This window comes from Scyliorhinus canicula, chromosome 4 (genome assembly GCF_902713615.1).
Source record: "Scyliorhinus canicula chromosome 4, sScyCan1.1, whole genome shotgun sequence".
NCBI lineage: Eukaryota > Metazoa > Chordata > Chondrichthyes > Carcharhiniformes > Scyliorhinidae > Scyliorhinus > Scyliorhinus canicula.
In genome coordinates, this window is record NC_052149.1 from 148,746,943 (window position 1) to 148,770,818 (window position 23,876).

The window sequence follows — 23,876 nt, forward strand, 5'->3', positions numbered from 1 at the left end:
TGGCAACATTCCGAACTTTATCTTTTTTCTATAAAGCACGTCTTTCGTCCGATTAAATCCGGACCGTCGCTTAGCCACCTCCGCACTCCAGTCCTGGTAGATCCGCACTACCCCATTCTCCCAATTGCTGCTCTTCACCTTCTTGGCCCAGCGCAGCACGCACTCCCGATCACTGAACCGGTGGAACCTCACCAGCACCGCACGCGGGGGTTCATCTTCCTTGGGCCTCCTGGCCAGCATCCTGTGCGCTCCCTCCAGCTCCAAGGGCAGATGGAGAGATCCGGCCCCCACTAGCGAATTCAGCATTACAGCCACATAGGCTGTCAGGTCCGATCCCTCCAGTCCCTCTGCAAGGCCCAAGATCCGCAGGTTTTTCCGCCTCATGCGGTGATCCAGCTCCTCAAAGCGTTCCTGCCACTTCTTGTGGAGTGCTTCGTGCCCCTCCACCTTACTCACGAGGACCACGGCCTCCTCCTCTCGTTCAATGGCCTGCGTCTGCAACTTCTTGATGGCAGCACCCTGGGTGGACTGAATCTCTGACAGCCTTCTGTTTGTTTCCTGCAGAGAGCTCAGTACTTCATCCTTGAATTCTTTAAAGCAGCGCAGGAGATCAGTTTGTTGTTTCTGGGCCCAGAGTCTCCACCCCTCTGGAGCTTTGTCAGTGGCCATCTTGGATCCCTTCCCCCGTTTTTTCTGAGGAGCTGCTGCTGTTTTTTCCACCTTTCCACTCTGAGTTCGAGTCATGGACTGCAGGGAAAGTCGTTCAGCACACCTTCCCCCACCGGGAGACGTCGAAAAATTTCCGTTTTGGGCTCTCAAGAGCCGAAAAATCTCTTTAAAACGGGAGCTTCCAAATGTGTGGCTTACTGATCCATCACAGCCACCGGAAGTCTGCTGCAGGGAAAATTAATCTCGCTGTTATACTGAGGGGCATTTTTCCTTCAGCCTCTTACATGGTAGCTTACTGCATACCTAATCAGTTACACTTCTGCTGAGATCTTCAGCTGATGATTTCAGTTCTCACTATCCTTTGAAAAAAATCAATGTTTGTTCTCCAGCTCCCCATGTTTAGTCTTCAGATGCCTTTGCAGTTTTGAGTGTTTAAACTTTCATTCACCAATATTTCCCCACTTATGACACAAGTGGGCTTTGTATCCAGATTTGCATTGGCATTCTTACACCGCTTTGTTCATGATTTTTCTTCTTTGTAGGCTGTTCACTGGAGATTCTGGAGCTCTGTACAGACCTAACACTAGCACAGCTCTATCCTGCCGTGGACTCTCCAGTGCAGCTCTCTCCATTCCAGAGTCTGATGGGAGATCCTGACCAGTAGGTACATTGCCTATTTGTGTCTCTGGTCTTTTCTTTCTTGTAGCAAAAGGAGTCATGTTCACAGTCCTCTTGGTTGTGTTACTGGAAAACGGAAAATGCTCACCTCTGTGATTTCACACCTAAAGCACGTACACTTGCAGGACACGCAGACCTGCTCACTGTTGCCTCTAATGATCAGAGACTGCACAGCTGATTATGCAGTGGCTCTCATTTTAAATAAGGTTAGCGGCTGATGGGCGCAGAGTGAATAAATTCTTCTTTTACAACACCATGACCCTTAGCTCTGCGATCCTTCCGCCACCTGCCCACAACTACCCTGTTTTAGCCAGCACCAAGCTGAAGCGCTTCTGTTCAAATCTCAGCAGCAAGAATGTTGCAGAAATCTTGAGCAAACATAGTTTAATTTATTTTGGGCACAGAAAATTTGAAACGTACCTTAAACATTTCTCCACTAATCAAGATAAATCACTGTGGAATTTCAGTAGACGGGCTTTTAAAAAATAAATGCTTGTGGAAACTGAAAATATGTTTAAACAATAGTAACATTCTTTTATTAACAATGGAGAAGTATTAACAAACTCAGTAAAACAATTCTCAAATCACTATTTTCCAGGTACCAGTTACATGGAACTCATGAGCATGAATTATTTTAAAGTTGTCACTTGTTAGCATTTAATTGCTCCCTCTGCTCCAACTTAGGGGCAATCTCCACTGAACAGTGACAGAGAGAGATCCAGAGCAAGTCTTCTGCTCAGATCTGAGACCCATGACTGGCATGTCTGGCACTGATTACATTTGCTGACTCCATGAAAAATAAATGTGATCTTCATGGTCTGAGAAGCCAAATGTAGAAAGGAAAGAGAAGCTTCAGAAGGCAGTTAAGACCAAGCCGGGATGTCCAATACAGAATTTACTCTACATTTCAGACAAAATAAATAATATGCACAAGTGTACCAGCTTCTCGGAAACGTCAGTGGTGTTGAGAGAAACTTGGACAACAAAGGGCTTTACTAATGCAACAGTGTCATTTTTCACAAGGCATTGCAATACAATCCAAAGAGAAGGGAACATGTGAAGTTCATTTTGGCTTCAATTTACTCTGGAGAGTAACATTTTCACAATATTGTATTGTCACATTCTTAAATTTAAAAAAAAAAGATTCAAGTTGAAACCAGTTCCGGGTGGTTTTTGACACCAATCATTCCAGTTTCTTAATGATGTCACTGGCAGAGTGCAAGAGTCCCAGGAAGTAACCGTCTTGCTCTCCCTCTCTCTGTTCCTCAGCAGCCAGTTCCTCATACTCTGATCGGAGCATGTTCAGCAAGGAACTCAGGCCCTGCATAGCCTGGTACTCACTCCTGCAGGATGAAATCATAAGGTTCATAGTCCTCAAAACTTTTTCTCTCGTGTCGTGTTCAGTAGACATCAAGAGCTGTGGAACCAGCATGCACCAGTCTTGCTCCAGCATTGAGGGCAGCAAGTTAACTTGATCATATTGATGGCATTTCTCCTGGTGTCGAGTACTCCAGTCATGTACCTCTTGGATAAGTTTCTGAAAAAGAATAATCAAACTATACTGAATATTCACTCAGCTATTTGACTTAATTTTCAGACCAGAGTATACTGCCTGCCGTGTATAAATTTCAGTTTGAAATTTCGACTCTCCATTTGAAAATGAGAGGTTAGAATTTAGATCTGGAAGAGGATGACAACTTTAAAAGTGAACAATTGCCTTCAACTGGCTGTTTTCATCAGGCCTTGGACACCCGAACACAACTCAAAGCAGAAAATTGACCAATTTGCTTGGCGGGTATTTTACAGGTTTTTGTAATTTAAAACAAAAAGGTTTTTAAAATGTTTCTGCACAAAAAGCATTTCCTTTTGAAAAAAAAACTATGCAGGTCACAGTCCTGACTCAAAAGGGAGGAAGGGAAATTGTGCGGAGATATTTCCATGGCTGCTACAGCAAGGGAGTCTATCGAAAATGTTATATATTTCAATTGTACTCCCAATACTGTCCCAGGGCCAGTGTTGCTCGTGTCTCATGTAAGCAGGTCCTCTGCCTGATATGATCAGGAGTTTAACTCACCGACCAACAGTTGGCCATATGATAGCGTGACCTGCGGGCATAACAAATGGACATCCCGTGTTGTCAACTGGTTACCATAAGCTCACATGCACAGCACTGAAAGCTGTGATTGGTGAAACACTGGCAAGACCAGGCAGTTGAAAGAAACATAATGAAACTGTATAGTGAGAGAAATCCAGAGTATCAAGTTCTGAATTTTAACTAACTACGCTATTGACCCTTCCTACATCACAATATTGAGTGCACTAATGGAGCTTTCCACTGTTGGTCTTTTCACTCTGTTCCACCTGAAATATGAGAATTTATGCCTCCCTCATCAGCCTCCCACAATTAACCCAATGAGAATTTATGCCTCTCAGCCTCCCACAATTAATCAAAACCATTTTCTGTTTGCTACCTGCTCAGATTTTGATAGTTTGATCCCTGACCCACTATGTGCCCTGTTGTTTCCGAGAAAGACAGATTTAAACTAACCCTAACTTTGGGAAGGACCCCTGCAAATAGCAGGGGATCAAGTGTGGGAAATCACTTCACAAAATTTCCTTTGCCTCAATAAATCTGAAAAGTCATTTTGTGGAGCTAGGCCACAGAACTATACCTGGATCCGACACCGTTTAAAATCACTAATTCAGCTGATTGTTGCCAAACATATCGTAAAGACACAGCAACACATCAGCTATAAAAATTGATGTGGTAAATTGAAAAGACAGACATGCTTTATTTGAACTACATTATGGAACAGGTGACCAGAATAGATGAGCTGAAAACAATAAAGGTAAAAGATTGTGATAGCAATGAGGATAGCTGCTAGATAAAGGAAGACAACATGGTGTAAATGCCAGTTCTGTTTCCGTACCTTCTCCATGACCATGTCATAGAGCAAAGTCATGACTCTAATACGCAGGGACTCCATTTCCTTTGCCTGAAAGAGCTGCCCTAATACTTGCAAGCCTCCGAGTTTCAGGAACTGCTGCTGGGCAAATGGAAAGTGGCGTAACATTGATGAGAATCCAAAGAGAGCCTGAAAAAAGAAGATGCACAAATTAGGAAGGCATTTGGTCTACTAACATACGATTTTGTAAGGTCTACAATTTGCTGTCCTCACCCTACCCTTCCGCATATACAGCCTCCAACTGCCTTGGGCTTTAGCTCTATCACTTTAGCAGGCTGACCACTTGTGATGAAGAAAGGCTTTGTAACAGTCACAAACTTGCCTCTGTACAAGTTTGAAACAATCGTCCTGCAGAATTTTCATAAGTGTTTAAAATAAACATGTTTTCCACTGTAAAAAGGGACCTTACAGTGGACTATAGGATACAACGGAGTGGGTAAAACTGCTGCCATTGATGGGTGTTCAGTGGTCATAAATTGCAAGGCCATCCATGTTGGGCCAAAGACAAATCTGCATATTTTCTTATGTCAAGAGACCCAACATTATGGAGGAGCAAAATGACTCAGGAGTCAGTGTGCACAGATTATAATAATAATAATCTTTATTGTCACAAGAAGGCTCACATTAATTCCGGCACCTGTTTGGGTACACTGAGGGATAATTCAGAATGTCCAAATTACCTAACAGCACGTCTTTCGGGACTTGTGGGAGGAAACTGGAGCACCCCAAGGAAACCCACGCAGACACTGGGAGAATTTGCAGACTCTGCACAGACAATGACCCAAGCCGGAAATCGAACCTGGGACCCTGGTGCTCTGAAGCTGGTGTCATGAAAAAAAAAAATAATCAAGGACAAACAGATCATCAGCCTGTACCTTGGACAGCGTACAAAAGCGGAGAAAGTTATTCTTCAGTTTTGCAGATCTGGTAGATCTGTTATGGAGTAATCTTGTTTTGGGCACCATGTACAAAGGCTTTTCTGGTCTTAAAGTTCATGAAGTATACCAGATTTAAAAAATGTTAAGCTGCAAGGAAAAGCTGCATTAACATAGCTTGTATTCCCTCATGTTTGGCAGGCTGAGGTGTTGTCTCATGGAGGTGCTCAAAGTTATAAAGAAGATTCAAATCAGGCAGATACCGGAAAACTATTTCCTCTCGTTCGGAAATCCAGAACAAGGAGCAACAGTCTTGAAAATCAGAGTCAGGCCAAACAGGAAACCTCCTTTCACACAGACATGGAGAAAATCTAGAATCCCTTTGTGAAGCTTAACTAATCTGTTTTTTTACAGTTTGGGTGCCAAGGGATGTACAGCAAAGGCAGCTAAATGGAGTTATAGTACAGACTTACCAAGATCTAACCGAATGGCACAAAAGGCACGAGGGCTAAATGATCCTTTACTTTCTATACTATCATTCACCTGTCAAGACTGACGAGTACAGTTTTCCCAACCCAGTTATTTTCACATTGGGCATCAGCCTCATGGTCCTTCACCCTGCTTACAAGCCCACAAAGCATTAGGAGCCCTGGGGCCACATGCAGCCCATGAGACATTTTGTAGACTGTTGTCCATGTGTAGGGTTGCTGCATTCCCACATTCCGCTGATTTCTGTCCCCTTAGTTCTTTTCTTACCAGTATGACTGAAGTGATCCGCACGCAAAACAAGGGCAAGTGAAGTGAGGTGTGCTGATTATACACAACGTGGAGAGACATGTGCTCTCTCTGCATCCAATCAAGTGTAAACTGTTTGTGTTTTTGCCACTTGGAAGTTTATGTCAGTTCTTTAATAAATGTATGATTAAGCATTTTCTAAAATAAAGGAAATATCAAGTGTGTATTAAATGTATTTGATCTTACTCAAGGGTCAGTTAGTGAACATGCCTGAATACAATCTTGTGGCCCAATGAGACTCATCGTGGTCCACTCACTAGCCTAGGTTGCCCATGAGTGTGTACAACTTCAAAATGACTGGTATCAAGAATTACAGTAGTTTAGAAAGCACACCCAGCTTTAATGTTCCTTCTTCCCTCCCTGCAATGTAATGAAAACTTACTCTCGAATAGGTTGTGTGCACGTTCCATGAAGTTGTGTTCTTTGTATAATTTGCTTTACTGGCATCTTACTTTAATCAAGCAGCCAAGATGCACAAACAGCGTTCATGACAAACAAGCCACAACCATGGCTCTGATTACTAGAGAACTGACTTCGCCTGCACCCTCTAGTCCACATGGGAGATTTTTTTTTGCCCATACCTTTTTCTTTATAGCCACTGGCTGGTCAGTTGCCAACAACATCAATAGTTTCTGCAAAGCCCCAGCTTCCATCGCCTCAATCTGAACTTTTGGGTTGCTAAAGGGTAGAATTTTTAAAAAGACAGACAGTTTAATAAGGAAGTGGATTTCCAAATCTAGCTGCAACCCAGAAGGTTGAGATATTTGTGTGGTCTACTTTTCAAGACAGCGATCATAAATTAATTTATATCAGTTACTTGGAGATTTTGGGCAGCAGCACAGAATTAATAGCCCGAGAAATGCACTGCTGCCAAACAGCACTGTGTGTGAAAATAAGTCTAGTAAGAAATCCAGGATCAAAATCAATAGAGAGGGGAAAGAACAAATCTATAATAGACACATACACATAGCCTTCGTGACCTCGGCATCTCTCAAAAGGTTTTGCAGCCAACAAAATACATTTGAAATGTAGTCACTGCTGCAATGTAGGAGACGTGGAAGCAGCAAGGTTCCACAAACCGCAATAAGAATAATGACCAAATCATCCATTTCATGTGATATTGTTAAAGGGATAAATCAGAGCCAGGACACCTGGGAGAGTTCATCTGCTCTTGGTCAAGTAATGCCACAGGATCTTTTACATCCACTGGAGGTCAGGTAGGGTCTCAGTTTAATATCCATCCTAAATGCAGCAGTAGAGCACTGCCCCAATATTGAATTGAAAGTCATAATTATCAGCCATAAAGTGCTGCAGGAATTATTAACACAGGCAGAGTACTACTTGAAATTAAATGAAAATCGCTTATTGTCACGAGTAGGCTTCAATGAAGTTACTGTGAAAAGCCCCTAGTCGCCACATTCCGGCGCCTGTCCAGGGAGGCTGGTACGGGAATCTAACCGTGCTGCTGGCCTGCTTGGTCTGCTTTAAAAGCCAGCGATTTTAGTTCAGTGAGCTAAACCAGCCCTGGTTTACTACTTTGAAACCTCATTGAGACAGAAATCTCACCCAAGGAGCTTCTGGCCAATCAGAATAGGCAGCAGCTTCAGCAGTCCAGACAGTGCCAGGAAGGAGTCAGTAGCTGCTGCTGGGACTGCAAGTGAAGGCAGAACCCCAAAGATATGGATCTCCAGAGTAGGCAAATCCAGGGTCTTGGGCAGGTTAGGGAGAGGAAAATGAGTGTGTTTAAAGGGAAAGACTGGTTAGGGATAGGATGTGTAGGTTCAGAGCCATGAGGGCCGTCTCTCAATTGGCAAAGGACAACCCTCGAAGAGTGATCCGCTTCCTCCACCCCTTCCTTCCTTCCTGCTCTTCAAACATTTCAATTTAAAAATCACCCCAAAGAGGTCACACTGCCAGATGTCTAGTCTAACAAATGTTTGGGTGATGAAAAGTTGCTGAGCAGAAATGTTAACTCCATTTCTCTCCACATATGCGGCCAGACCTGTGAGTATTTCCAGAACTTTGTTTTTATTTCAGATTTCCAGTATCTACAATATTTAGCTTTTGTGTTGTTAAGCTGGGAGGTCTGCCTGTAGTACGTGACAAGTTAATTCTTTTTAAATACCAAATTTGCTGCAGTTTCATTCCACACTCAGAGCTCTACCACGAGTTCAGCAAGCAAGTCATTACCTAGAGAGTGCAGATCCCAGCACAAAGGCAGCGTTCTCCCGAATGTGGGGCTCTGTGGCATTTAGTGCATTGATCACAAGTTGCAGCCCTCCAATTGCCGTCAGATGCTGGGCATTGTCCACCTAGGAGTAACCAAAGTAGAGCAGTTAAATCTTGCTCCCAATCCCCAACAGTCCTGCAGCACACTGAAAGCTCTGCCAGTACCTGATGGACATAGTATTCCAGGTTATATAGAGCCGCAACCTTGTTCTCCAGTGTTGCATTCGTGCTGTTGAATTTGCTGACAAGTTTATTGATTATTTCCATATCAGTCTCCATTACCACATTCATCGCTTCAAAATCTTCCATCAGTTCTTTGATTGGGCGGAATGTCTTCTGCACTTTCTCCTGATGGCTCTAGATGTGAGGAAAACAAAACGGCCAGTTTTTCTGCAGTTCTAAACTCTGGAATTGCTCCCTCACTAACTCCATCTCATTTAAGAGGCTCCTTCAAGCCCACCTGTTTAACTGAGCATTTGGTCACCTGTTTCGAGGGCTCCCTTTTGTCTGCAGCAAATTGTCTGATTACTCAAAACATTCCAAGACACAATCACAGATGTTAAAGATGCTATTTAAATAAGAGTTGGAATATATTCAATGTTCACCATGCATACATGCTTCAAAAATAAGAGTGCTGGTCTACTGAACAGTGTTGGAGTGTGCATCGCATCCAAGAAAATTCAAACATCAGGCATTTTCTAGAAGGGATCACTGAATTGAGTGGAATTCATTGCTGTTCTTCCCCCACTTCCTTTTTGTACTTTAACGTTGATTCAGAACAAAGCAGGAAACTTTCTGAACGTTTGAGAAGGTAACCTGCTCAGACTTCTGGTGGAGGTGAATATTGTGTACAATGACCTCTCCTACTGAGATTGAGATATAGGGCCAGACTTTAAGAGTTCTATGATGATAGACTGGGTGATTTGGTAATAGGGTAGGGGAAGGTGCCGGAAGAAGAGCCTGATGTCTTCCCGCAGACATGGCACATTGCAAAACAGCGGGAACCTTAGTGGTGTATGTGCCCACCGAGCGGTCAATTTCACCACTTAAGTGCCCATTAAGGGTTACTTCCCACACTAAGCATTTTGCCCACACAGACAACCCACTCCAGGTTGCAGGAGTGTACCGGCAGGCAGGAAGGTGGTTTAAAATGTGACTTCTTCACCCAGGTGCATCCGGAATAAGGTGGGTGAACTTGCAGCATGGTTTGGTACCTGGGACTTCAATGTTGTGGCCACTTCGGAGACATGGATAGAGCAGGGACAGGAATGGTTGTTGCAGGTTCCGGGGTTTAGATATTTCAGTAAGCTCAGGGAAGGTGGTAAAAGGGGAGGGGTGACATTGTTAGTCAAGGACAGTATTACTGTGGCAGAAAGGACGTTTTATGAGGACTTGTCTACTGAGGTACTGTAGTATGGGCGGAGGTTAGAAACAGGAAAGATGGGGTCACCCTGTTGGGAGTTTTCTATAGGCCTCCGAAAAGTTCCAGAGATGCAGAGGAAAGGATTGCAAAGATGATTCTGGATAGGAGCGAAAGTAACATGGTAGTTGTTATGGGGGAATTTAACTTTCCAAATATTGACTGGAAACGCAATAGTTTGAGTACTTTAGATGGGTACGTTTTTGTCCAATGTGTACAGGAGGGTTTCCTGACACAGTATGCAGATTGGCCAACAAGAGGAGAGGCCACATTGGATTTGGTACTGGGTTATGAACCAGGACAGGTGTTAGATTTGGAGGTAGGTGAGCACTTTGGTGATAGTGACCACAATTTTGTTACGTTTACTTTAGCGATGGAAAGGGATAGGTATATATCACAGGGCAAGAGTTATAGCTGGGGGGAAAGGCAATTATGATGCAATGAGGCAAGACTTAGGATGCATAGGATGGGGAAGGAAACTGCAGGGATGGGCACAATTGAAATGTGGAGCTTGTTCAGGGAACAGCCACTGCATGTCCTTGATAAGTATGCACCTGTCAGGCAGGGAGGAAGCGGTCGAGTGAGGGAACCGTGGTTTACTAAAGTACTTGAATCACTTGTCAAAAGGAAGAAGGAGGCTTATGTAAAGATGAGACTGAAGGTTCAGTTAGGGCGCTCGAGAGTTACAAGTTAGCTAGGAAGGACCTAAAGGGAGAGCTAAGAAGAGCCAGGAGGGGACATGAGAAGTCTTTGGCAGGTAGGATCAAGGATAACCCTAAAGCTTTCTATAGGTATGTCAGGAATAAAAGAATGACCTAGGGTAAGAGTAGGGCCAGTCAAGGACAGTCGTGGGAAGTTGTGTGTAGAGTCCAAGGAGATAGGAGAGGTGCTAAATGAATATTTTTCGTCAGTATTCACACAGGTAAAAGACAATGTTGTTGAGGAGAATACTGAGATACAGGGTAATAGACTAGAAGGGCTTGAGGTTCATAAGGAGGTGGTGTTAGCAATTCTGGAAAGTGTGAAAATAGATAAGTCCCCTGGGCCGGATGGGATTTATCCTAAGATTCTCTGGGAAGCTAGGGAGGAGATTGCTGAGCCTTTGATCTTTATGTCGTCATTGTCTACAGGAATAGTGCCAGAAGACTGGTGGTTAGCAAATGTTGTTCTCTTGTTCAAGAAGGGCTGTAGAGACAACCCGGTAACTATAGACCAGTGAGCCATACTTCTGTTGTGGGCAAAGTCTTGGAAAGGTTTATAAGAGATAGGATTTATAATCACCTAGAAAGGAATAATTTGATTAGGGATAGTCAACACGGTTTTGTGAAGGATAGGTCGTGCCTCACAAACCTTATTGAGGTCTTTGAGAAGGTGACCAAACAGGTGGACGAGGGTAAAGCAGTTGATGTGGTGTATATGGATTTCAGTAAAGCATTTGATAAGGTTCCCCATGGTAGGCTATTGCAGAAAATACAGAGGCAATGGGATTCAGGGTGATTTAGCAGTTTGGATCAGAAATTGGCTAGCTGTAAGAAGACAGAGAGTGGTGGTTGATGGGAAATGTTCAGCCTGGAGTTCAGTTACTAGTGGTGTACCACAAGGATCTGTTTTGGGACCACTACTGTTTGTCATTTTTATAAATGGCCTGGATGAGGGCATAGAAGGATGGGTGAGTAAATTTGCAGATGACACTAAAGTCGGTGGAGTTGTGGGGAAGGATGTTACAGGTTACAGAGGGACATAGATAAGCTGCAGAGCTGGGCTGAGAGGTGGAAATGGAGTTTAATGCAGAAAACTGTGAGGTGATTCATGATATTCTGGGCTAATGATAAGATTCTTGGCCGTGTGGATGAGCAGAGAGATCTCGGTGTCCATGTACATAGATCCCTGAAAGTTGCCACCCAGGTTGATAGGGTTGTTAAGAAGGCGTACGGTGTGTTAGCTTTTATTGGTAGAGGGATTGAGTTTCGGAGCCATGAGGTCATGTTGCAGCTGTACAAAACTCTGGTGCGGCCGTATTTGGAGTATTGCGTGCAGTTCTGGTCGCCGCATTATAGGAAGGAAGTGGAAGCATTGGAAAGGGTGTAGAGGAGATTTACCAGGATGTTGCCTGGTATGGAGGGAAGATCTTATGAGGAAAGGCTGAGGGACTTAAGGCTGTTTTCATTAGAGAAGAAGGTTAAGAGGCGACTTAATGGAGGCATACAAGATGATCAGAGGATTAGGTAGGGGAGAGCCTTTTTCCTCGGATGGTGATGGCTAGCACGAGGGGACATAGCTTTAAATTGAGGGGAGATAGATATAGGACAGATGTCAGAGGTAGGTTCTTTACTCAGAGAGTAGTAAGGGTGTGGAATGCCCTGCCTGTAACTAGTGGACTCGCCAACATTAAGGGCATTTAAATGGTCATTGTATAAACATATGGATAAGGGAATAGTGTAGATGGGCTTTAGATTGGTTTCAAAGGTCGGCGCAACATAGAGGGCTGATGGAACTGTACTGTGCTGTAATGTTCTATGTTCTATATCCAGATGGGGAGATCCACACATAACCCCTGGTGACCTCCACGCAGGTGTCCAGGCTACGTTGGGTTGGGAGTTTCCTTTATGGCCAATCGTCCATGGAGGACCACCGTCATTGCCGCATCACTGTGACAATGGCCATTTCCTTGGTTATGTGCCACCACTGGAACATTACCTTTTTCCCATTGCCCTGTACCACAATCATTGCTCAATTCAGCTTTCCTCATTTCCAAAGGCTTCTCAGCATTGCAATGCCCTCTCCTACATGCTGCAGCTTCAGCAGTGGCCACATCTAATGGTGGCACTGCAGAGTTATCAGCTCCATGATTGGGCTGGCAGCTTGGGTGGCAGTCTATTGTCCTATATTGGATAGCAGTGCTGATGGCAACCTCTTGTAGACCAGCAAGTTAAACTGCTGTCCAACCTGCCCAATCCCAACAGCAGGGGTCCTCAACAAATAAAGTTCAACCCATAGTTTCTTCTGTGATTGAGTTTGTTGAGGGGGGGGGGGGGGGGCGGAAAGAGAATGGCATTAGGGCTCAGGGTTAATTAAATGTGTTTCTGGTACTACTAAAACTGACAAGTGCTTGGACAGATTTCTGCCTATTTTGCATAGCTGGTCAGTTAAGAAATAAAAGTCTGGTACAAAATACTCTTTGTACGGAATGGAACTTGCAGAACAATCCATAGCAACTGGAACTGGGTGTAAGAGGGTGGCATGGTGGCACACTGGTTAGCAGGCTGCCTTATAGCACCAGGGACTCAGGTTCAATTCCGCCTTTGGGTCACCACCTGTGTGGAATTTGCACTTTTTCCCTGTGTGTGTGTTTCATCCGGGTGCTCCGGTTTCATCCCACAGTCCAAAGATGTGCAGATTAGGTTGATTGGCCATGTTAAATTGCTCCTTCGTGACCAAAAGGTTTGGTGGGGCTACTGGGTTACGGTGACAGTGCGGGAGCGTGGACCTAGACAGGGTGCTCCTTTGGAGAGTCAGCGCAGACTCGATGGGCCAAATGGCCTCCTTCTGCACTGTAGGAATTCTATGATTCTAAATGGTATGTAGAAAGTGCAGTGAGCCATTCAGTCCCTCGAGCCTAATTGATTGATAGAGTAGATCATGGCTGATCAGTATCTCAGCACCATTTATCTACAATGGTTCCACATTCCTTCGTAACCTTATCTAACAAAATTAGTGGTTGGACTTATTCAAAGCAAAGACAAAAGTATAGAACCAGATCAGAGACTTTTCAGGTATGAAAACTAAGATTGGAAAGTCTCAGCAGTTTGATATTTAAAATTCAATTCAAGGAAAACAAATTCAACTCAAGAAGAAAAACAGATTCTGTTGCGGTAGTTACTTAAATTCAGCACTGAAACTTAACTCTGAAGCAAATAATTTTTTGTTGCAGGTCAACTGCTTCCATTGAAAGGGCAATGTTCTCCAGCTGCTCAAACTAACCCCGTGTAATTTTTATCTACATGCTACTAATTTTTATACTCTTCCATTTTCCCCTCATGTCAACACAGATCCATTCTGAAAATTCTGTAGGGTTACCATGCAGTACTATAAAAAAGGAAGATTGACAGACTCAACAGCTTTCAGGTCCTCTCACTATTGGATTGCCAGGGGATAGTGGTGGTAGTCCTCCGCCTGAGCAGGACAACAGAACATAAAGCACAGAGTGGGTAGAATTCCAGTTTGCTGGGGGGCGGGGGGGTGGAAACTATCTCGCCTGTTGTGAGCTTAACACTAACATCTGTCTTTTGCAGGCAGTTTAAAAGGACAAAAGATAATAAAAAACACTTGATCAAAGGGAGAGATCGCAGAATTACATAGTTCATAGAACACTTATGCCACCCTTTAAGTGCGGGGTCAATTCCAGCCCCACGTGCCCCGGAGTTAAGGGTTGTAGTGTTTGTTTGTCCAGTCTCAGCGCTACAAAGGTGGAACACGGCCGCCAATCTCCCGACTCTATTTAGGCGTTCTGTGGACCAGGGCTTGCTTCTGCAAGATGTCCAACATGATGTCCTTCAGTTGCCAACTGAGCCAATCTGTAGTTTTAGTCGAGACGGGACCAGTTCAAAGTTTCTTACATCTACACCATGAGTAGCTAACAGAGTGCCTTCTGCTGTTTCCCTACAACTATGTCTGTACTCTTTCAGTCTATTGTGTAATGCAGTCAGTCTTTACAATTCGTCCAATGAATGTTTAACCAAATTTCAAGGATCTCCTGCAACTAATCGGCAAATATTATTTTCAATGCTGAGAGAAGTATTGGGTTCATGTTTAATGAATAAACACTTTCCAACCCTTCCAGCTTTACATTCTGTTTTCCCTTCACATGGTTACCCTCAGCAACAACTGGAGCTGAGGGTTCAATCATCTCAGAATTAGTTGACTGTATATGCACCATTCATTGTGCGACAATTTTTACCACTCATCTGAGCTTTTGTAATCACTTCCCTTATCTCCATTTAATAATAGACCAAAATAATGTGCTTTCCAGATTTCAATTGTTCGTCTTTACTTTCAAAATCAAAGGATAACACATTATTGGCACCATGAATTTTATTGTTAGCAGATATGGTGGCAGCACCACCACCATGGTTCTCCATCTACCTTCCTCTTAGTTTTGAAAAGGAATTGATTACTGACCATCTCATCTCCTTTGCTCGTGGCTTGTTATACCTCCAAGAGGCATTGGGGATCTTTAAAAGGATGTGGGTTAACCAACTTCGCTTGGCTTCACTTCACAATCTGCACTGTTCTCGTTCTGACTAACTGATGCCATGCTATCATGTATCGTTTCCTTCAAAGTAGGCTTGCTCTGGGAAATTTTGTAACTAAATTGAATGGCAATAGGTTTACTGCAAGATTTTTTTAAATCTTAAAAATTTAAAATTTGAAAGACCACGTCACTTTAAGCTTTTGGTTTACTAGCTTTGGAACATTTACCTGCCATTTGTTCCCAATCAGTTAGTACAGATCTATTTAATAATAGCTGTTTATTACTTCATAATCAGAACCTAGATTGAATTTAAAACTCTCATCTGACTCTTCATCACTGGCATTACTATTAAATTCAAATTCCTTTTTCTTATGGTCACCTTCAGTCTTAGAATTCTCAGAATCTGTTTCTCTACTAGAGTTTATCTTGACAGCTGAGCAATCACTCCTGTAGAGATAATTTCATCAGTGTCAGCCAAATCAGACTCTCCACCATTGTCACTGATATGGGTCAACATCTTTCAACATTTCTTTGAGTCACTCACTGCCCAATGATTTTTACTAAGGCTCGCATGCCCTACCGTTGGCATCTCATGTGCTAACTGCATCACTTCCCTCGGACCGTACTTATGGGTGAAGCTACAACCTTCACCCCTGCCAAATCATTTTCCAAAGGTCAGTCTACTCTTTCCACTGGGAATTCCTTAACCACTCTGACTTTCCAGCCATCCCATTCACTAATACCTCAACTTTCAGTGAGCTCGGAGGGAAAACCAAATCCTTCTCCAGTACAAGAGTTTGAGTAGCACTTGTATCCCTTAAGATTGTTATTGGGGTGACCTTCCTCAGAAAAACCCTGCATATCTCTCTACCTCATTCCGCACATCTGCCTCCATTGAAGTGTTTACCTCAGGTCTCCCAAGTCCAGTTAAAGCTACAGTCTGCCCTGTAGTATTCTCCACTTTTGTTCCCTTTTCAGAATCCTCCTCAAACTCCCACAAGTCCCATGGGTTTTCCTTACAACTTCCAATATGCTGAGCAAACATGTCCCACCCACCTAGGCTTCCAAGTCTCACCTCCACTCAGTACCTTCCTTCCTGGTCTGAGGAGGAGATCGCAGAGCATTTCCAGATTTCCATTCTTTATCTTGGCTACCTGCCTTCCTTTCACCCCCCCCCCCCCCCCCCCCCACTTCCCATCCTTTTTCAAATATATGGGGGTGATGGCACAACAGGTTTTAATTTAAGGATTAGCTCAATCATCAGGCATTCTCTCTCTTCATTTCCAATTCTTTTTCTCTATACCTCAGCTCATTTTCACTACATCTCCATTTCTACTCTTTTTAATTCCCTTTCATGCTCTTAACAGCAACCAAATTCTCCCACGCTGAACTTCCTCACCAGAAAAGGTCCCTGATGCTACACTACACGTGGGCTCACCAGTGTTTTAGGCCTCTCTATCAAATTTAATTTAAAGGTTGATGTTGAGCAATCACTTCAATTATCTCCATCTTACTAGTTCTAGCAGATGCACCTCTTATTTTTAATTCACCTATCAGCTCGACTAGCTTGTCTTTATGAAGCTGTTTTAAATAAACCAGAGTTATATCTTCCACTTTAAGAAAATGCTTAGCAGCTTCCAGAGCCACCCTGTTATATCTCTACAAACCTGATGTCTCTTTTAAATTTACACTGTAACCCACCAGACCAGCCCCCAATTTATGTTACATCACCCTGGGCAAATGCATGGACAATTCCAGCCCCACGTATCCTAGAGTCACAACATTAATGAATTAACCAATAATTCTTTGAAAAATACCCCAAATTCTTGGCTGTCCAATAATTGCAGTCACCAGGTTTGCACGTTTAAACACAATTACTGTTTATTTATAAAGATAAATACCAGCAGTAAATACCGCTGCTTATTAAGCTAAAGCCGGACTTCCCCCTTTGACTACCCCAACCTCTGCCCGTACATAAAAGACCAAGGGGTGGAAAGGGGTAAAACTAAGGATTAAGGTCAAAAGAGAAAAACTCCTTTCTTCAGATGATGAGCTCTTCAGTGCACTTTCTTCACTGTATTAGTATGGTTTAAAGTCTCTGGCCCACAACCCATAATGATTGTCCTTTTAGCTAGCAATACTTTACTCGCAGCGGCTTTTCCAGGAGAGCTTCAGACCAGCCCGTTTTCCAGAGAGGGTTACCAGATTCTGGTCTCCGCTTGCATCAGCCGTTTCTGCAGATAGAGTTAGTTCCCACAGGGATCTTTTGACGAGAATTCACTATTTTCCCAAAGTGGGAAGAGAGTTTTCTCCCCTGCCAAAAGTAAAACTGAAACCTCTGTAGGACTCGAGAAACATTCTAGTGAGGTAATATCCAATCGCCAGCTCTTACTGAACAGAGCACAGCCTCCTGGGCATATTCAGGCCACCAGCCAATCAATCAATTGGAATCATCACCGATGTCAGTCTAGAACAGCACAGCCTTCTGGATCTCCCTCTTTGAATTACAGGTGCAAGCTGCTTTGCTTAAAATCACAGGTCCATTAACCAGCCATGGAGAGCAGAAATAAAAGGGGAAAATAAAGGAATAAACAGGAAGGACCCTTACAACAAACTTCATATGAAGTTCTGGTTCAGTTATGCTATTGAAGCAAATTCCAATATTTCTAAACAGCAAACTTTGATGGAATGCTCTGGTTCCTTCCTGTCCAAAAACTCTTCCTTACCTCATCAATGTCCACGAGGCCTTCTTGTTTAATTAACTTCAAGGCCCTTTTCAATTCCTTGGCTGTGAAGGATTTAGAGTCCGTATTCACCATTCCATGTCTGAAAGGCCAAAACAAGATGAATGACCAGGAGTCCAAATGTTCTGTCACACTTGCTTAAAAAAAAAAGCGGCATGCGCAATTCCTGTTTAAAATCACTGGGGGTGGCCGAGAGTTCTGGCAAACTCAAACAAGGCTCAGGAGTTAAAGTGACCTGGGCTTCACAGTCAACTGGGGTAGCTGAAACAGAGTTCCTTCTTTCTCTCTGTACCCATCTGTTCCAGTTGCACCCAGAGAGAAACATTAGGGTTTTGGATGCAATTTCCCATGGGTCAGATTGCAAAAAGTTACAAATCCCTAAAGTTGTTCACAGCAGAAGCAAAACCCTTGAACATGTGCAACATTCCCAAAGTACCTATTTCCTTGCTTCCAGTACTTCAATCCATTCTTCCCATTCCCATCATCTGGGAATTTTGCCTCATTTTTTCCAGTCTCCAAGTTTAGCCGAACGTGTAGCCCTGCAGGAATTGCCTGGCCTGCACAGAAAGAGAAGAAGAAGCATGGATGAATGAGTCAAGTGGTGTGGGGGAAGAAAGAGAGCCAGAGGATAGCAATCATAAAAGCGTTATCTCAACACTTAACTTCGGTGTCAATACTCTACCAGAATGATGATGTACAGCTGAGAATTAGAATCATTCAGCCAATTATAACTGCATCAACTCTTCACAAGCCACCAAATTAGTACCACTTCCCTGCTCATTTCCCAGATATTCGCATTTTCCCTTTTCAAATACATATGCACTTCCTTTTTGCAAGTTAAAAAAATTATTCCACCACTTTATTTCAGTTCCATAATGTATACTACTGCCACTGTCAAAATATGGTATACCACCCTTGGAAATTCTGAGCTATGTAATAATACAATGCATCATTTCGGGATATAGGAACGTATGAACTTTCGAGACCACCACATGAGGGAAGATCACAGGCAGCATGTTTATGTATCCAGTATACGGTATACATGGATCGTAGAGGAAAATCCTACTGATGAGATCAATTACCTTGCAGACTTTGAATTATACCAAAATATTCTCATTTCTACCTCAGGAGCTTTGTTAGGCAAACCCAACAAGTAGATCTTATTATCTGACAAGATTTGATGGGTCTCATTGGCACTTTCACTAGTTTGATGTTATATTCAATTTGGGATGCTGCCCCAATTTGAGGGGGTACTGCTGCAATTACCTGTTAGCGACCTTGAGCAACCCTGTCCTCTCTGCAAACTCCATGGTTAAATAATAAAAAGTGAATGGCATCATCAAAATGGCAGTCAATTAGCTGCCTAATATTGGACAGTCCCAAGCTGTCCAAAGTAGTCAAATACGGCAAACATTCACAACAGCCACCAAGATAAACAAAAACAACAGGAAATTGGACTCAGTTGGCGAGTGAAGACAGGAATGAGAGAGGAAGAGAAGCAGATCAAGAAGTTACCTGGTTTAATGATTTGCCATTCATTAGTTGGGTAAAAGACCTCCATGTCCTCCGGGTCCAGATCATCTTCCACCGTTGCTTCCTCTTTCCTCTTTCCAATATTTTCTTCAGGCTGTTCCAGCACAGTAAGAGCAGACACTCTCTGGAGACAGACAGAATGGGTATGAGGAATTACATAAAAGTAAATCTTCCTTCAACTCTTCACGAATTTGTCTGCAAGCACCAAATTTCCATGACTCAAAATTAAGGTAACAACCACTGGGTTTCACCACAAATTGGAACTGTCTCAGTTGCACCCTTGCAATCAAGAGATAATTGTGATTAGATAAAATACTTGTGGAATAGGAGGCTCTGCACTAGGTGAAACTTGTATCTTTGCCTTGTGTTCTGACCCTATAGAAAACCTCTCTCCAAGAACTGAATTTGCATGCCAATTCCCAAGCTCCATCTTTTCCCTGGGCCAACTGAGCCAGTTAAAGACCTATCAAGGCCACCCGCCGTCTGCGGCATCAAGGTCCCCCGTCTGCGGCATCAAGGCCCCCATGTAAGGTTCCTCCTCAGCAATGGTGGTTTGGCCAAAGTGTTTCTTTTTTCATTATTTTGGCTCCCTCTGTCTCATGAACGTGAAAAGGCATTCTGCTCTTTCAACGCTGGAAACCTATTAGCCTTCCAGTTTAGAGTCTGCCATACGTATTTGGATAACAAGCCCAATCTGACCACTAATTGGCTGACGGACCTACAATACCACAGGAACAAACTTGATTGGTTGATTGTTGTGTAGATTCCGTAAACAAAACAAGAGTTGAATATCACCAAGAGCTACCAGTGCAAAGCTACAGCAGCAAAACTTGGAAGATGATTACCCACACTTTGACAACACACACCATTTAACTGAAACTCCACACCAATTCACTAATGATCCCAGCCATCTTTGCCACAAACAGTGAATACATCTCAAACATATTTCATAATAAAAATTAAATAGCTCGTGATGTGCTGGGAAGTATATGTTTTGCCCTTTCTTCACATTGTAGCTTATTGATAACCCTCTCACTCCTAACTAAAAGGTTGCAGGTTCAACCTGTATATTAGGACTGGAGTATGTAATCTAACCTGGACAGTCTGGAAGATGTTGGCCTTCTGACAAGGCTTCAAACTGTTTGTCTGTTCCAGTAGCTAGTAAGAAATCCTATGGCACTATTTGAAGAGGAGGTGGGTGTCCTGTGGTCCTGGTCAAACCACCACTATTACTGTTTTTTATTTATTTATTTATTTATAAATTTAGATTACCCAATAATTTTTTCCAATTAAGGGGCAATTCAGCGTGGCCAATCCACCTACTCTGCACATCTTTGGGTTGTGGGGGCGAAACCCACGCAGACACGGGGAGAATGTGAAAACTCCACACGGACAGTGACCCAGAGCTGGGATCGAACCTGGGACCTCAGCGCTGTGAGGCGGTTGTGCTAACCACTAGGCCACCGTGCTGCCCAACCACCACTATTACACCATCACCAAATTAACCACTCATTCCTCAAGTGTGAACTTGCATTATCCATGTTTCCCTGTGCAATTCACCGCACACCAAAGTAATCTTTTGTATGTGAACACTTGAGTATGAAACACAGGCACTACAAATATAACAACATGTTTAAATATGAATACTATGTATTGCAGGGTAGATTAGCTAAATTGGCTACATGGGTCAGCATAAACCCTAGCTGAGGTAGACTTGGGACCAACCCCTGACAGTGGGAGGCAACGGCAAATCACAGACAAAATAAAGGCAAGATAAATGGCACAAAATTAAGCATCTGCAGGCAATGAACCCACTGCCTTCTGACAGAGTGCTCATAAATAATAATTGCACATATTATACATATAAATAATAAACATTATAAACATTTCTTGAAAAACTTTCAAGGTTTACGCAAGTGGAGAATTTCATTCCGATAAAGCTCCACTACCATTACTCCAATCTCATTTATCCCCTCCACAACAGACCCCTGCTAATGCCCTCAAACTAACTTACTTGCTGCTGGCCGTCCTCACTCCTGGAGCAATTCAAACAGTGCACAGATATCAGTAGCAAGATCAGGTTCAGACAAGCAAGCTTCATTGTGAGAATCTATGATGCAAACAGTAGTGTTGTGAACACATGCAAATACAGTCAACACCAACCCAGCTATCTAACCATTTATTCATCCAAGTTTTCTCTTTCTCCATCCCGCAACCTCCCTCAAGCATTTGTTCCTATAACTGAGTGACTCACTAGGACACTTAACAGGATATTTAAGAATCAACCACGTTGGTGTGTGTTGAAGTCACATACATACCAAGTGAACTTTAAAATAATAACAATCTTTATTGTCCCAAGTAGGCTTACATTAACATTGCAATGAAGTTACTGTGAAAATTGCCACATTCCGGCACCTGTTCAGGTACACTGAGGGAGAATTCAGAATGTCCAAATTACCCAACAGCATATCTTTAGGGACTTGTGGGAGTAAACCGGAGTAACCGGAGGAAACCCATGTAGACACGGGGAGAGCATGTAGACTCCGCACAGACAGTGACCCTGACACTGTGAAGCAACAGTGCTAACCACTGAGCTGCCATGCCGCTCAGAAGGATATGAACTAACCAGATAAAAAAATTATAGCATTCCAATAGTTTCCTTGTCGCCTTTAATAGGAATGAAAGGCCAGGAAGAGTAAATTATTCGCAGAAACACGTTTAAATTAATGCTCAATGGATCAGCCGCCCAGCTCGATCTCGGGATTGCTGGCCCTGTAAACACCACTGTGCCCCTTTAGAAGCGCAAGTGATCTTATAGGCAGCGCGTGTGGAAAGCCAGAGTCCAATCATAGAACATAGAACAGTACAGCACAGAACAGGCCCTTCGGCCCTCGATGTTGTGCCGAGCCATGATCACCCTACTCAAACCCACCGATCACCCTATGCCCGTAACCCAACAACCCCCCACCCCTTAACCTTACTTTTTAGGACACTCCGGGCAATTTATCACAGCCAATCCACCTAACCCGCACATTTTTGGACTGTGGGAGGAAACCGGAGCACCCGGAGGAAACCCACGCACACACGGGGAGGACGTGCAGACTCCGCACAGACAGTGACCCAGCCGGGAATCGAACCTGGGACCCTGGAGCTGTGAAGCATTTATGCTAACCACCATACTACCGTGCTGCTAATCATCAGCCAACATTTCACATGGCCACCACATTAATACTTCACTAAAATCCAAGCTACAATGCTGCTGGACTCCAGGCTACTCAAGCATGAACAGCTTTACTTTTAGTACAATGCTTCCACTCACCAAAGTCCCAGAGGCAAACGATATGACTCGTAAGCAATGCAAATGGATAGGAATTCTCTTCCCTTCACCTCAAAAAAACTATCAAACCTCACTGAAGCTCCCTGCCTGTCTCTCTGCTGCTATGCTGAGCTGCGACAACCCTGCTGTGTGCACTCACCTCCCTATCTGTCTATCTATCCCTCCCTCCAGTTACTCCTGCCCCTTCTCACTCTGTATGACCACTATTTCCTATTGCTAACTTGCTTTCCTCCGGAACAGCCACGTCCTTTCGGCGTAATGACCAGGGAGCCAATCACAGCCTTTCGGCGTAACGACCAGGGAGCCAATCACAGCCTCTGCATGCTCGCTGATGCAATAATTTAAAGGGACGGGCCCACCCAAGCCTGTATTAAAGGGGCCCTGCCCCAGCCTGCAAACACCATTTCACGGGAGCAGAAAGCTGCCGCAAAGCAGCGCAGCGCTCTCTCCAAAAGAGTTTTTCCTCTATTCCCATTCCGCTTTTGTTAGACCGACGTTACTTCAGAAAGTTTCAAGGGATAAGTTATCAAAATAAACCGGGAAACGTGGCTCAAAGATAGCACTGGGATCCTCTGCAACGAAAAAGAATTGGTTTCAAGTCACCTGAAATACTGTGGCCCTGCTTTCACCCGGTTCTGTCCTGGAAGATTTGCTTGACATCAAAAAGTCTCGACCTCCAATTTCCTCAGTAATGTACTGGCTTTTAGATTATCATAAAATTTCTGTTACATAATCGAAAATATTAAAGTGAGTTAATTAATTATCTTGAAAGGATAAAGAAAGAGTAAGCCCACTCAACCAAGCCCAATTTTTGGAACAACAACTAATAATAATAATAATCTTTATTATTGTCACAAGTAGGCTTACATTAACACTGTAATGAAGTTAATGTGAAAAGCCCCTAATCGCCCTGTTCAAGTACACAGAGGGAGAATTCAGAATGTCCAAATTACCTAACAAGCACGTCTTTCGGGACTTGTGGGAGGAAACCGGAGCACCCGGAGGAAACCGACGCAGACATGGGGAGAACGTGCAGACTCCGCACAGAGAGTGACCCAAGCTGGGAATCGAACCTTGGACCCAGGTGCTGTGAAGCAAAGTGCTAACCCCTGTGCTACCATGCAGCCCACTTTTAGTACTCTTAATATACGGAAATGTCCTAAGGTGCTTCGCAGGAGCATTATGAAACAATGTGTGATACCAAGTCCCAAGCAGATATTAAATCAGATGACAAAAATCTTGGCTAAAGATGTAGGTTTTAAGGAGAAAAGTAAGGTTGGGAACGGAGAGGATTAGGGAGCAAATTCCAGAGCTCAGGGACTAAATGACTGAAGGTAGACGTCAACGGTGGAGCAATCAAAATCAGCGATGCTCAAAAC

At 43.5% G+C, this 23,876-nt stretch overlaps 1 protein-coding gene across 5 annotated transcripts; it reads right to left on the reverse strand.

The window, feature by feature from the left end:
• Positions 1–1,716: 1,716 nt before the first annotated feature.
• sil1 (SIL1 nucleotide exchange factor) lies at positions 1,717–22,745 on the reverse strand. 5 transcript variants are annotated; one of them, XM_038795331.1, is made up of 10 exons: positions 22,480–22,745; positions 21,175–21,270; positions 19,143–19,284; positions 18,064–18,184; positions 17,610–17,709; positions 8,378–8,569; positions 8,174–8,295; positions 6,565–6,661; positions 4,278–4,442; positions 1,717–2,884 (listed from the first exon to the last, which is right to left on the reverse strand). In XM_038795331.1, exons 2-10 carry the CDS (start codon positions 21,259–21,261, stop codon positions 2,531–2,533), a joined length of 1,380 nt encoding a protein of 459 aa, XP_038651259.1. In that variant the 5' UTR covers positions 21,262–21,270; positions 22,480–22,745; the 3' UTR covers positions 1,717–2,530. The 5 variants fall into 5 exon arrangements, with proteins under 5 accessions (XP_038651259.1, XP_038651261.1, XP_038651262.1 ...); XM_038795333.1 differs by having other exon boundaries at positions 22,637–22,719; XM_038795334.1 differs by lacking the exon at positions 22,480–22,745 and adding an exon at positions 21,535–21,553.
• Between the last annotated feature and the right edge of the window lie 1,131 nt (positions 22,746–23,876).

Coding starts and splice junctions, on each gene's coding strand:
- sil1 (XM_038795331.1), bottom strand. CDS start 21,261: ATGAAGCTTGCTTGTCTGAACCTGATCTTGCTACTGATATCTGTGCAC. Junction 17,710..18,063: donor TACTGGAAGCAAGGAAATAG/GTACTTTGGGAA, acceptor TTGGCCTTTCAG/ACATGGAATGGTGAATACGG. Junction 4,443..6,564: donor CAGTGGCTATAAAGAAAAAG/GTATGGGCAAAA, acceptor TTCTTTTTTCAG/GCTCTCTTTGGATTCTCATC.